Raw genomic sequence first — 13,087 nt, forward strand, 5'->3', positions numbered from 1 at the left:
AGGTGGATCTCTGTGAGTTCAAGGTGGGGCTGGTCTACCAAACAAGCTCCAGGACAGCCAGGGTTATTTTACACACACACACACACACACACACACACACACACACACACGAACTGATAGGTTTTTAATGCTGCAGTCAACTTTTTATTTTACCCATTTTGTAAATAACTGGAGTGTAAAACTAGGGCCTTGCACAAGCTAAGTGCTCTACCATTAAGATATTCGAAAGCCTTTGTTTTTAAACATTGCTTTGAAACAGGCCCCACTAAGTTGCCCAGGCAGACCTTGAACCTGGGACTCCTGACTGACTCTGAGTCATCAGATTTCCAACCCTGTGACACCCAGACTAGCAAATTTAAAAAGAAATTAAGCCCAGCGAACCCATATTGCATGCCTGTGAACTTGTCAGGTGACCAGGATTAGTTTTTTGTTGTTGTTGCTTTTTTTTTTGTTTTTTGTTTCTTTGTTTGTTTTGAGGCGAGGTTTCTGTGTAGCCTTGGCTGTCCTGGGCTCTCTTTGTAGACCAGGCTGGCCTCGAACTCAGAGATCTGCATGCCTCTGCTTCCTGAGTGCTGGGTTTACAGGCATGCTGTGGGATTACCACAACAAGCTACTGCCCTCAAGTTCTTCGTAATCCTTTTGCCTCAGCCTCCTAATTACAGGTTTATAGGAACAAGCCACTATGCTCTAATGTTTTCCTTTTGGGGTGAAGGGACCAGTCTTAGAAGAGCTGTGAGCTCTGTGAGCTGCAGCCAGCAGGCACAGGATTAATTCCTATAGCCTCTGGGAAAACCTACTTCTGGCCAGGACCCCACCCCTTTCCTAACACTTCCAAGCTTTGATGAAATGAGAAGCTCAGTCACTTTCTTCCCCCTTTGGAGCCTTACTACCCAAGGCCTGAAGGTGGCATCAGGCTCTGGGACACGGACAGCTGGGTCAGCCCCCTTTTTAAAAAGCCATTATTATTCTATTGTTTGCATATAGGCGTTTTGCCCGCATTTATGTCTGTGTGCCATGGCGGGGGGAGGGGAACTCTGGTTCAGAAGCGGCAGTCAGATCTTCTCAGAGTACCAACATGTGGGTGCTGGGGATTGAACCTCAGCTCCACCCCTCTGCCCCACCTCTCCCCATCTTTAAAAAAATATATTTTCAGATCTCTGTGAGTTAGAGGACAGCATGGGCTACATAGTGAGTTCCAGGGCCGCTAGACGTACATAGTGAGATCCTGTCTCAACAAGCAAACAAATAAAAATAATCTTTTATTTAGTTGTCTGAGAATTTTGTAAAGTGTAATTTAATCGTACTAATTCCCCATACCTCCCCCTACTCCTCTCAAATCCACCCTGGGCCTGTCTCTGTACCCCTCTATTCCCGAGCCTTAGGGAATCTTGAAAAATCCAGTTTCTCTCCTGCAGACAGACTCACAGTGGGGCCCATCCTGTTTCCTAAATGAGCACACAAGGATGGAGAACTCTATGCCAGTCTTGGAGGTCCCAGAGGGCCTCCTACCCTAAGAGCTGTAAATGGATCAGGGGCTCCAGAGAGAGTGTATGACCTTCTGATTGTGGTGCGCTGGAGAGAATGGCCCTGCCCCTTCCAGCACAGTGCGGCGCCGCTCCTTTAAGATGACGCAATGCCCTGAACCATCGAACACTCAAATCTACCCAGAAATGAATTTATCTTTTTTGTTTGTTTGTTTGAGTCGGAGTTTCTCTGTGTAGCCTTGGCTGTCCTGGAACTCTCTGTGTAAACCAGGCTGGCCTCGAACTCAGATCCGCCTGCCTGTGCCACCGGAGTGCTGAGATTCAATGCAGGTGCCATAACGCCCAGCGCATCTTCTGTTTTCCTGTTTCGGTGTTCATAGATCACTGCTGGGTAGAACAGTCCTTGAGAGGCAGCGCTGTTCATCTGACCCCTCTCTCCCGAGCAAAAAGCAGGTGCAGCCGAGGCTAGAGACCCCAGGTCCGGAACCCTCGAAGCTGGGAACCCTGTAAAGCTGCAGCTGAGTGGGGGGAATGGGATCTGGAAGGGACTTCCTGTTGTCCTTAATCCCAGCCTCCGCCGGGCTTCCCTCCCGGTGCAGCTCTGGCTGTGGGGACCCTGTTCGCCCCCGGGAGGGGGCCTCCGCCCCCGGTGTCTCCTTTGCCCCCACCTTGGTGAGAAGGGGGTGCTTGGGAAGGCCCCTGGAAATCGGCTTGTGCAGCATGCTTGCCGAAGGGGACAGGGTCAAAGGTGGAAGGCTTCGGGCTGGCCACAGAGAATGAGGGGGCTGGACCCAGGATTGGGAAGCTGAGGACGTGGCCCGCTCAGACCACGGCCAGGATGACCCTACCTAGGTGGGAAGCTGCAGCTTTGAGAAGACTGCCGATTTCAGGCGGAGCTCTGTGTCCGGCCGGGGCACACAGCGGGCATCACCGCCCTGGCGCCTCTGTTGCAGGCTCTCCGCAGAACTTTCTGCGCCTCGTGACGAGAAACCCCGATTCCCGTTCAGCCCTTTCTTTCTCTGGGCTGGCTTCGCTGCGATTTGGGGCTCTTGCTTCAGTGACAAAGGGGACAGTACCATTCCTTTCCAAGAAACCAGAAACTATTATCCAGCGCGGAAGGGTCTGTCATTTGCACTGTGTTCAGGCATGGGGGATGGCGGGCGCTTCGGAGGTGTCCCCGAGATGGTGATATCTTTCCTCTTTTCCAGGTCCTTGGCTAAAACCTGGAAGGGGCTTGACTAGCGGAAGAGAAGACCATTTGCTCTTCTTCCTAGTTCTGAAATAGAAGATGTCTGCAGACAGTAAAAGCACCCCGGCTACGGAGAGCAAGGAGAAAACCCGTGAGGTATCGTGAGGCCCAACTTAGGGAGGAATGCCTTGAACTGCAGCAGAGGTGGTTTTCAAAACCGGTGTCTGGGCAAAAGGAAGAGTGAGAGTCGCTGGAGGAAGGGCTTCTAGATGAGGGCACTGGGCAGGGGTGCGGCGAGGAGGTGGCATCATGGGACATGGCTTCTAACGGGGATCTACAGTGTAACTGTTTTTGCTCTGTCCAGTAAGAGGCATAGCACCCAGAGAACGCAGTGAGGTCTTCTGCTCCCTTCCTCCTGGGCCATGCCTCCTCATGGCCTACCTCTCTGGGTCTGAGTTCTAGTTCTGCCTGTAATGGCTGCCTGCCCATGAGGGGTGTGTGTGTGTGTGTGTGTGTGTGTGTGTGTATAAAATTGCCACTTTTGGGTGCCCAGCTCTCTGGGCTTGGAGCTAGATGATTCTGACTCAGCCTCAGGCCTGGTGTGTGACCTTGGGCCACTACCCTGGTCTGTGGGAACTGTGCTGTGTGTAAGGTTGCATCATTCCCACTTGTCCCACTCGGTCACTGGTAGGCTTGAAGGTGACGTTGAGTGAGTGAGTTGTCTGTAAGCAGTTTGCCAGCCTGGAACTGATGGTTATTGTGGTACGTGTATGGAGAACACCCAGAGCTACTAGACCCAGGCGGAGGAATTGGGATCCTCCCACCTACACCTTGTCGACCTCCTACACCCGCATTCCCTGCTGATAGCAGATTCTGTCAGCTGCACACTGGTGGAGTAACAGTGGTGGCTTGCGTTGCCCTTTGTTTAATCTAGAACTTTCTGGAGCAGACAGCTGTCACTCATTCAGCCACTAGCTGCTCACAACTCTTTCTGCAGTGAGCAGTGCAGGTGGTAGCACAGCTGGGCTAGGCCACGGAGCCCCACACAGGGCCAGCCGGTTGCATCCAGGTATGCCCAGTGCAAGGGAGGCTTTGGAGCTCCTTAATTTCAAGCTCCTTTTATTCCAGATGTGTTGGCTGCCTGGTCAGTTCCCACTCTCAAGAGGCTGGAGACCACCTAGGTTTATTCTCTCATAGTCCTAGAAGACCCCGCCTCCCGTGGAAGGCTTTCAGGACGGGAGCCTTCCCATGGTCCTGACTGTGCCCAGAGCCATGTGTGCATGTCTCCATCTCTGTGTTCTGTGCCTCCTCCTCTTTTTCCTCCTTCTCTTCTTTTTCACTCATTTTTATTTGTATGTATATGTGTGTGTCTCAGAGGGTTTGGATGTGAGTACAGATGGTCCAGAGAAAGCATGCCATTCTCAGGAGCTGGGGTTACAGGTCATTCTGAGAGCTTCAACACGGATGCTGGAAACCTTATTCAGGTCTTCTGCAACAGTCGTAAGTGCTCTAAATGCTCAACTTTTTCCAGCCTCTGTACTTGTCTGTTGTGCCAGGGGTCAGGTCCAGGACCCTGAGCAAGCACTGCTGCTGAGCTAAGTCTCAAGTGCTCCTTTGACTGTTTATTTTATTCTTTCTTTATTATGTATACAGTGGTCCACCTGTATGCATTCCTTCACACCAGAAGAGGGCCCCAGATCTCATTATAGATGGCTGTGAACCACCATGTGGTTGCTGGGAACTGAACTCAGGACCTTTGGAAGAACACCAGTGCTCTTCACCTCTGAGCCATCTCTCCAGCCCAGACTTTTTCTTTTATTTTTGAAACATATTTGCTATTTTTTTTTCCTCTGGCTTTGAACTTTTTTTAGCCGTGGTAGGTCTTGAACTTGCTATACATCCTGTGTCAACTTCTCAAGTTGGCTTTACCAGACCTGACTGTGCCTTCTATTTTTAATAAATCCGAATCACCGGATGTCGGGCCCACTCTAAACTTCCATTGTTTGTTTGTTTGTTTGTTTGTTTTTGAGACAGGGTTTTTCTGTGTCTCCTTGGCCATCTACAACTAGTTATGTAGACCAGGCTGGCCTCCCCCTCACAGAAATCCACCTGAGCTTTGAGATCAAGGTGTACGCCACCACCACCTGACTGCAGTGATTTAACTTCGAGATTACAAACTTAATTACCTCCTAATAGACCCTTTCTTCAAATAAGGTCACATTCTGTGTTTGTTTTGTAGCCTACAACTGCTTATGTAGCTAGGGATGACCTTGATCCTCTCAAATGCTGGGATTTGGCTGTGTGCCACTACACCTGACTTCAGATAAAGTTACATTCGTGACTGACAAGGATGGGGAAGAGGATTGCCATTTAACCTAGTTTTAGTTTTCTCATATATTTTTTAAAAAAGTCTACAGTGCTGTGTGCAGTATGAGGCTTGAGTGGAGAGGGGGAGCAGCCGTTTTCAGGGTGCCTTGTCCATGGCACTGTGGTGGGGTTTGACATCTTCCATCTCCTACTGCCTGTCCTTGCTGGGGTGAGCCCTGGATAGAGAGAGAGAGGCCAGCCTTACGTTGGAGCGTGCATTTCACTGCTGGGTATCTGCTGGACCTCCAGCCCAGTGCTGACAGGGGCTGTGGTTCCTAGGTCCCAGGTGATGGGCCACGCTGTGGAGACGTGCTGTCTGGGCAGGAGGACAGAGTGCCCTTGGGAGCCTCTCCGGAGTCAACACATGTTAAGGCGGAGGCAGAAGAGTCAAGCCCTGAGGGTGCAGCACAGGGCAAGGCTCCAGGAACACAGGGCTGGACGCCCCCAAATCCTGCTTCTAAGGACAAAGCCCTGTTCCTGCCCGGTGGAGGTAGGAGAAGTGTGTTCTGGGGAGAGTTGAGGGTTTTACCAAAGGAGGGGGAGGCCCCAGATTTCTATCTGCCTCCTGGCAGCCTTGGAGAAGGACACCTGCTTCTTGGGTTGAATCTGGGGTGAGGTTTGAAGTAGTGAGGGGAGAGCATCATGGCCCAGCAGGGCGCTGGCTTATCTGAGGACCATGTCTTCCTGCAGCTCTTCCCTCACCCTGGATTCCTGTACTTTCCCGAGGGGGAAGGACCAGAGAACGACAGATGGCTGCAGCACTCCTCACTGCCTGGTCCCAGGTGAGTGTCCCCTGAGGGTCTCTCCAGCCTGCCCCAGGACAAAGGCAGGACTCTTCCTGGTCCCCACGTGGTCCTCAGTCTTCTCTTTTTTTCCTTCCTCCCTCCCTCTTTCTTTCTTTCTTTCTTTCTTTCTTTCTTTTTCTTTCTCTCTTTCTTTCTTCCTTTTTTTCTTTTCTCTTCTCTTCTCTTCTCTTCTCTTTTCTTTTCTTTTCTTTCCTGTGACCAGGTTTTCCTGTGTAGCCTTGGCTATCCTGGACTCAACTTGTAGACCAGGCTAGCCTTGTACTCCCAGAGATCCGCCTATCTCTGCCTCCCTGAATACTGGCTGGTACTCGCTCTTTTCTGTAATTGGCTCGGCACGTGACTCCAGAAGGCTGCTTCCCTCCTGCCTGTGACTTGCTAAAGTGCTGCTGGCAGAGCCCTTTCCCAGGCGTGGGGCTCACAGCAGTCCTGGCACAGCTGATGGAGAAGAGGGAGCAGAGACTGGTCTATCATTGACTTATCCTCTGAGAGATGAGCTTAGGGTGGACACTACGTGGGGGCCTGAGCTTGTCTATGTACCCTAAAACACTGCCTTGCCCCTGACCGTCACAGCCCACAGAAGGCCATCTTTGGGTGGCTCTTTGCTCCAACCACCAAATCCAAGTGATGGCGTCACTGGAGGCCCGATCTTGTCACACGCCTTGGAGTTGTCATTTCTTCTTGCCATATCCACAGCAAACCCTAAATGCTGTTGTTTTCCTATTGTCTCAGATGCCGGTGACCTTTGAGGATGTGGCTCTGTATCTCTCCCGGGAGGAGTGGGGAAGGCTGGACCACACCCAGCAAAACTTCTACCGGGATGTCCTGCAGGGAAAGAACGGGCTGGCTCTGGGTAAGCGCTCATCTGCAGTGGCTTCCTGTGGCCTCCGAGTGTTGAAGGCTGCCCTGGCAGTGCCTCCCACACCTCCTTCTCCCCTTTCCTGTCTCCTTTATCCGGACAGCGCTGCTCTGCACAACCTTCCACCCAGGTGGAAATGTCTGCATCTGTCCTGGGACAGTAACCCAAGCCAGGCGCCTGTTGAGTTCTAGAAGCAGGAGAGGAAGGGTTCATTTTAAATTGTTTGATCAGCCCAGATGGAGTTTGAACGTCGGGAGTGTGTGCAGTTGTTTAGACCGTAACCCCAGCTGTAAGCTCGAGGACTGATGTTTACATGCAGAGTTCCAGGCCTTGTCTCAAAGTATTTTTAGAAAAGCAGCAGCAGCAGCAGCCATGTAGGTCAGTGGCTGCAGTAGTGCAGTGCTGGTTTGAAATTCTTTTTCCTTTTACTGCATAATTTAGCACGAGTTGTTGTCCTTCTCAGAGTCCCAGCTTCTGATATGTGGGATCATCCGGAGGCTTCCTGGTTGGATGTGCCATCAGCTATCCTCGGATTGATTGACTATTTATTTATTTTACATGAGTGCGCTACCTGCAGGTCACCTGCATGCCAGAAGAGGGCACCAGATCCCAGAATTGAACTTGGGACCTCTTGAAGAGTAGACAGTGCTCTTCACCGCCGAGCCATGTCTTCTGCCCTGTCCTCAGATTGTAGCTGCTTCCTGGGACCGACAGGGCAAGCTTGCTCTTCTAGGAGCCGGGGAGCGGGTGGCTTGCCTCTAAATCCAGACTTTGGACTCCTCAGTTTCAAACTGACTTGACAGAATTTGGTGATGTCTTCAGCTCTTCGTTGTCATCCATCCATCCATTCATTATGTAGCTATCTTTAATTAGCTAGTTAAGGTGGAATCCCTGGGCCTAAGCAGTGTGTGTGTGGGGGGGGGGGGTCCCTGTGGAGGTGCATGCAGGGCTCTCCAGACCTCTCCACGGCTCGAGGGTGGCTGTTGCCTGAGGGGCCCCTGGTTCCCCCTTCCGGCTCCGCGGGCCCTCCGGAAGTCTGTCTTCAGCTGGTGGCCCGTCTTTTTACAGGAGCTGTGGAAATGGGGAAGGGGGTGCCAACCCTGTCTGCGGCCACCTTAGAGGATGCGAAACCCTTACGGACGAGGGCCAGGTGGGCCGCGGGGCAAGACCCGCAGTGTGGCCAGCCGGTGACTGGTGGCCCGGGTGCGAAGCTGGCTGGAGATCTCGGGGAAGGCGGGCCGCCGAAGGCCGCCCCATCCGACCCACATCCCCTTGAGGCCCCAGACGACAGCGGCCCCGAGAGGCCCGGTGAGGCAAAGGCCGGCCCGGAGAGCGGCGACGTGGGCAGGAAGGCGTACCGGTGCGAGCAGTGCGGCAAGGGCTTCAGCTGGCGCTCGCATCTGGTGGCGCACCGGCGCACACACACCGGCGAGAAGCCCTACACCTGCACGGACTGCGGCAAGGGCTTCGGCCGCAGCTCGCACCTCCTCCAGCACCAGATCATCCACACGGGCGAGAGGCCCTACACCTGCCCGGCGTGCCGCAAGAGCTTCAGCCACCACTCCACGCTGATCCAGCACCAGCGCATCCACACGGGCGAGAAGCCCTACGCGTGCGACCGCTGCGCCAAGCGCTTCGCCCGCCGCTCGGACCTGGTCACGCACCAGGGCACGCACACGGGCGCCAAGCCGCACGAGTGCCTGCTCTGCGGCAAGCGCTTCACGCAGAGCTCCGCCCTGGGGACGCACCAGCGCACGCACACGGGCGCCAAGCCCTACCCCTGCCCCGACTGCGGCAAGCGCTTCAGCCAGCGCTCCAACCTCATCGCGCACACCCGCACGCACACGGGCGAGAAGCCCTACCCCTGCCCCGACTGCGGCAAGCGCTTCGGCCACAGCTCGCACCTCACGGCCCACCAGCGCACCCACCGCGGCGTGCGGCCCTACCCCTGCCCGCTCTGCGGCAAGCGCTTCAGCCGCCGCTCCAACCTGCACCGCCACGAGAAGATCCACACCTCCGGGCCCAAGGCCCTGGCCGTGCTGGTGCTGGGGGCGGCGGCGGCGGGGGCGCTCGGCGCGCCCCCACTCGCGCCCACCTAGATGCCGAGGGAGCTGGGACTCGCCCCTCCCCCCCATTCTAGGGCCCCGGAAGGACGCTGGGTCTTAGCCAGTGGGGTGGACCCGGGTGAAGGCGGGAGCTGAGAGGTCCCAGTGCTGGCGCCAGGTGGCTCGTGGTGAGGTGGGAGGAGCCAGGGCGAGAAGGCGGGCGCTCCAGCTGCAGATTAAAGGTCTTGGATTTCAAGCGGTGGCTCTTGCTCTGTCTGCCCGGTGCCTGAGCTGATCCCTGAGCACCGGCCGGGTAACCGAGTCCCCATTTGGCCCGAGAATCAGAGTCTGTGTCACAGGCCTATTCCAGAACGTTAGGACCTGTTTCAAAGACGAGTTTTTGTGGTGGTTGGTATCGATGGACGCGTGTGGGGCACACACATCTCACACTGGTTGAGATCAGGGGACGACTGGTGGATTGCTCCTCTACACGTGGCTCCCGGGCATGGAACTCACGGTGTCAAGCTTGGTTGGCAGTAGGTGTCTTTACCTGCTGAGCCATCGCATCCTGTTGTTATTGTTCTATTTTGTTTGTGTAGCGAAGAGCAGCATGAAAGCAGCCGTGCTCCTTGCTTCCACCTCTGGGTGCTGAGATCATAGGCGTAAACCACCCAGCCCAAACTCGGGGCCAGAAGTCTGTCCACAAAGGCTTCTGACTCAGGTTTCCCAGCCGAAAGACAGCCGGGCAGGGGTCCCTTCAGCTCCGTCATGTCCCACAGGCCCTTGGCACACGCTGAGCCCTGGCCTCTCCTGCCTCCTGCTGTGGGAACCGGGAACAGGGCCTCCTGGGCACTCGCACGCGGGGTGTCTGTCCAAGCACTGCCCAGGCCCCTGCCTCCTGGCTACCTCCTTTCAGCCCCGCCAGGGAAAAATTCCTCATGCCCAGGGGCCGCCGCCTCCTCTCAGGCGTTCTGCAGCTGGCCAGCTCGGTTGCTTCTCAGCCTCCTCCGTATCCGCCGTTTGTAGGTGCTGTATCCTCCTGCTCGGTTTTGAACAAAAGTTCTGGCTTTTAACCTCTATAGCGTTTATTCCCATTTGCTCCTTTTTTGTTTGTTTGTTTTTGGAGGGGGGTTCAAAACATGATTTCTCTCTATAGCTTTGACTACACAGAGACTTGATTTGTAGACCAGGCTGGCCTCAAATTCACAGAGATCTGCCTGCCTCTGCTTCCCAGAGATTGTAGACATGTACATCCTGTCTGGTTCATTTGCTTCCCTCCCGCCTTTTTTTCCTCTAATTTATTTAACTTTTATTTTATGTGCATTAGTGTGAAGGTATCAGATCCCTTAGAATGGGCATTACAGACAGTTGTGAGCTGCCATGTGGGTCCTGAGAATTGAACCCTGGTCCTTTAGGAAGAGCAGACAGTGCTCTTAACCACTGAGCCATCTCTCCAGCCCCCATTTGCTCCTTTATTAAAGGCACTATGGCCAGGTCTCTAACCTGTAAGGCTTCTGTTCCCATGCGTGTCTAAGAAATGTGTTCTGCATTTTATTTTATTTTATTTTATTTTATTTATTTATTTTATTTTTATTTATTTTATTTTTATTTATTTATTTTATTTATTTTATTTTTTTTAAAGATTTTATTTATTATTTTTACAACATTCTACCTGCACACCAGATCTTACTGTAAATGGTTATGAGCCACCATGTGGTCACTGGGAATTGAACTCAGGACCTTTGGAAGAACAGAGAGTGTTCTTAACCTCTGAGCCATCTCTCCAGCCCTTCAGGGCCATTTTAAAAGAGTAAGACACGCTCAGCTTTCTGCAGGGCTTGAAGCCTGGCCATGTGCGCCCCTGGAGGTGGATGTGCTGCCTGGGGCGGAGGCAGGCCTCGGAGGGCTCTGCACGGGCTAGCCGGAAGGACTGGCTGATTGAGATGGTCATTTAGGGCTGGAGAGATGGCTCAGCAGTAAAAGCTGCTCTTCCCCAACCCCCAGGCAGGGGTCTGCCGCTGCCTTCAGGACTCTGCAGGCGCCTGCACACGTAATTACCACACAGCTCACACATAATTAAAAATGTTAAAGCTTCTTTTAAAAAGATGTTCTATTTAGCCAGTGGTGGTAGCACACACCTTTCATCCCAGCACCTGGGAGGCTGAGGCAATGGACCCTTGAGTTCAAGGCCAGCCTGGTCTACAGAGAGTACAGCCAGGGCTACACAGAGAAATCCTGCCTCGGAAGAGGAGCTATTTCGTTTAGACAGGATCTCAGGTAGCTGAAGTTGGCCTGGAACTCAGGGTAGCCAAAGCTGACCCCGAACTACTGCTCATCCTGCCTCTGCCCCACGAACGCATGCGATGTGCTCTACCACACCTGGCTGACTGGTTATTTCTAAGGGGCCAGGAAGCCAGACTGCTACCCCCAGCTTGTCTGAGTGCCGGCTTCAGCCAGCAGAGGCGTTTCTCTGTGTGCTCTCAGGGCTTCTCACTGGAGGCAGGGACTGCTTGCAAAGACTTGTTAAAATTCACGCGAACCCAGCATGCTGACTCGATGGCACAGTGGGTATTGTCTGACTTCCGATCCTCAGGCTGTGAGCTGGGTGCATTTTGGGTGTGTGGCCGGCCACCCACGGGGATGGATTGCACAGGAGTACTTCGCAAGAAAGCGGCACCTTTGCAAAACATTTAACAAGGAAAAAAACGAGACCAAGTGCCTCGAATGTTGGGGTGAAGGTAACTGATGGATGATGGATGGTGGATGATGGAGTTCCGGGAAAGGAGGGGAAGCCTGAGTAGGGTCCTGATGTCCGAGCGCCTGGTTTGCTAGTGTGCTTTTGGGAGCAGAGCGGTCCAGCGGAGGTGGAGGCGTGGACACAGCTCTGCGCTAGGAACAGGAGTCCGACTCTGCTTTCCACACTGGAGGCCCAGCCCCGTCGGTTGCCAGGGAGGTGGGCGCAGAAACACCAGCCGATCACCGCCGGAGCTATTCCCCCTCCCACACTGAGCCGCGCGGTTCAGGCTACGGGCTACTGTTCACAAATGAGGCTTGGTCCGCCCAGGACCCGCGGTCTGTGTTCGCTGGCTCCCTCTAGCCGCCTCGCCTAGCTGGGGCTCTGAGGGCTGTAGCCCTGGCTGGCTTGGACCGCGCAGACCAGGCTGAACTAGAACTTCAGTGATCTCCAGCCCCTGCCTGTCACGCCCTGGGATTCCCGCTGTGTGCCACTAGACCCAGTTAAACATTTTTGATTCATATATATTTTAAATTTTGTCTTCTCACGGCTTGTGCATTTTAATGCAGGATGTGTATATTTATATTAGAGTGTGACATAGTTAAAAACAAACCGGCTGATTATAGAAATATACATTTATTTCCTAGGAAGTGGTAGCACACACCTTTAATCCCAGCACTAGGGAGGCAGAGTCAGGCGGATCTCGGAGTTTGAGGCCAGCCTATCCAACAGAGCAAGTTCTAGGACTGCCAGGGCTATACAGAGAAACCCCGTCTTGGAAAAAAAAATTATATTTTTATAAAATATATAAAATTTATAAAAATATTTATTCCAAGGTGGCTTTTCCCTTCATTTATTTATTTACTTACTTACTTACTTATGTTTTTCGAGAAAAGGTTTCTCTGTGTAGCCTTGATTGTTCTTGAATTCACTCTGTAGAACAGACTGACCTTGGACTCAGAGATCTACCTGCCTCTGCCTTCCAGGTGCTGGGATTAAAGGTATGCACCACTGCCACCACCTGGCTCCTCCTCTTTCTTTTTTCTTTCATTATTATTATTATTATTATTATTATTATTATTGACAGGGTATCTCTACATAGTCCTGACTGTACTGGAACTCACTATGTAAACCAGACTGGCCTTGAACTCACAGAGATCTGCCTGCCTCTGCCTACTAAATGTTGGGATTAAAGGCAGCATTTTCCGTTATTGATTATTAAAGTTTAATATGGATTTCTCTTTTAGTTAATCTGTGGTTATTCCTAATCCAGCTGTATACCCAAATCACCACACAGAGACCTACATTACAATGCTAACCTACATTACAATGCTGGGCATTGATTACTGCATCCTAAGCCTCCAAGCCCACATAGCTTCCTCCCATTCAGACTTTCCAACATTGTACTTGCTTTTAATCATATCTTAGATCCAGTTCATCTCTCCTCATGGTTCTAAGTCCTCCTGCCCATATCTTTTTCCTACTCCTCCACTTGCGTCCTTCTCCCCCCTCCAGGCCAGGGTGTCCCACCAGCACTGGCTGGTGGTTTTGTTGAATATACAGAGAACAAAGGGTGGCCTGTTCACACAGACTTGAGATAGATGGT

General features: G+C 52.7%; 1 protein-coding gene across 4 annotated transcripts; it reads left to right on the forward strand.

Annotated features, from left to right (window-relative positions):
• The first annotated feature begins 2,028 nt into the window (after positions 1-2,028).
• Znf205 (zinc finger protein 205) lies at positions 2,029-12,727 on the forward strand. 4 transcript variants are annotated; one of them, XM_021632438.2, is made up of 7 exons: positions 2,029-2,156; positions 2,438-2,604; positions 2,693-2,829; positions 5,320-5,530; positions 5,731-5,822; positions 6,576-6,696; positions 7,771-12,727. In XM_021632438.2, the coding sequence occupies exons 3-7, from the start codon at positions 2,773-2,775 to the stop codon at positions 8,799-8,801; spliced, it is 1,512 nt and encodes a 503-aa protein (XP_021488113.1). In that variant the 5' UTR covers positions 2,029-2,156; positions 2,438-2,604; positions 2,693-2,772; the 3' UTR covers positions 8,802-12,727. The 4 variants fall into 4 exon arrangements, with proteins under 4 accessions (XP_021488113.1, XP_021488114.1, XP_060220037.1 ...); XM_060364054.1 differs by having other exon boundaries at positions 2,039-2,336; XM_021632439.2 differs by lacking the exon at positions 2,438-2,604.
• Positions 12,728-13,087: the final 360 nt, after the last annotated feature.

This window comes from Meriones unguiculatus, chromosome 11 (genome assembly GCF_030254825.1).
Source record: "Meriones unguiculatus strain TT.TT164.6M chromosome 11, Bangor_MerUng_6.1, whole genome shotgun sequence".
NCBI classification, from domain to species: Eukaryota; Metazoa; Chordata; class Mammalia; order Rodentia; family Muridae; genus Meriones; species Meriones unguiculatus.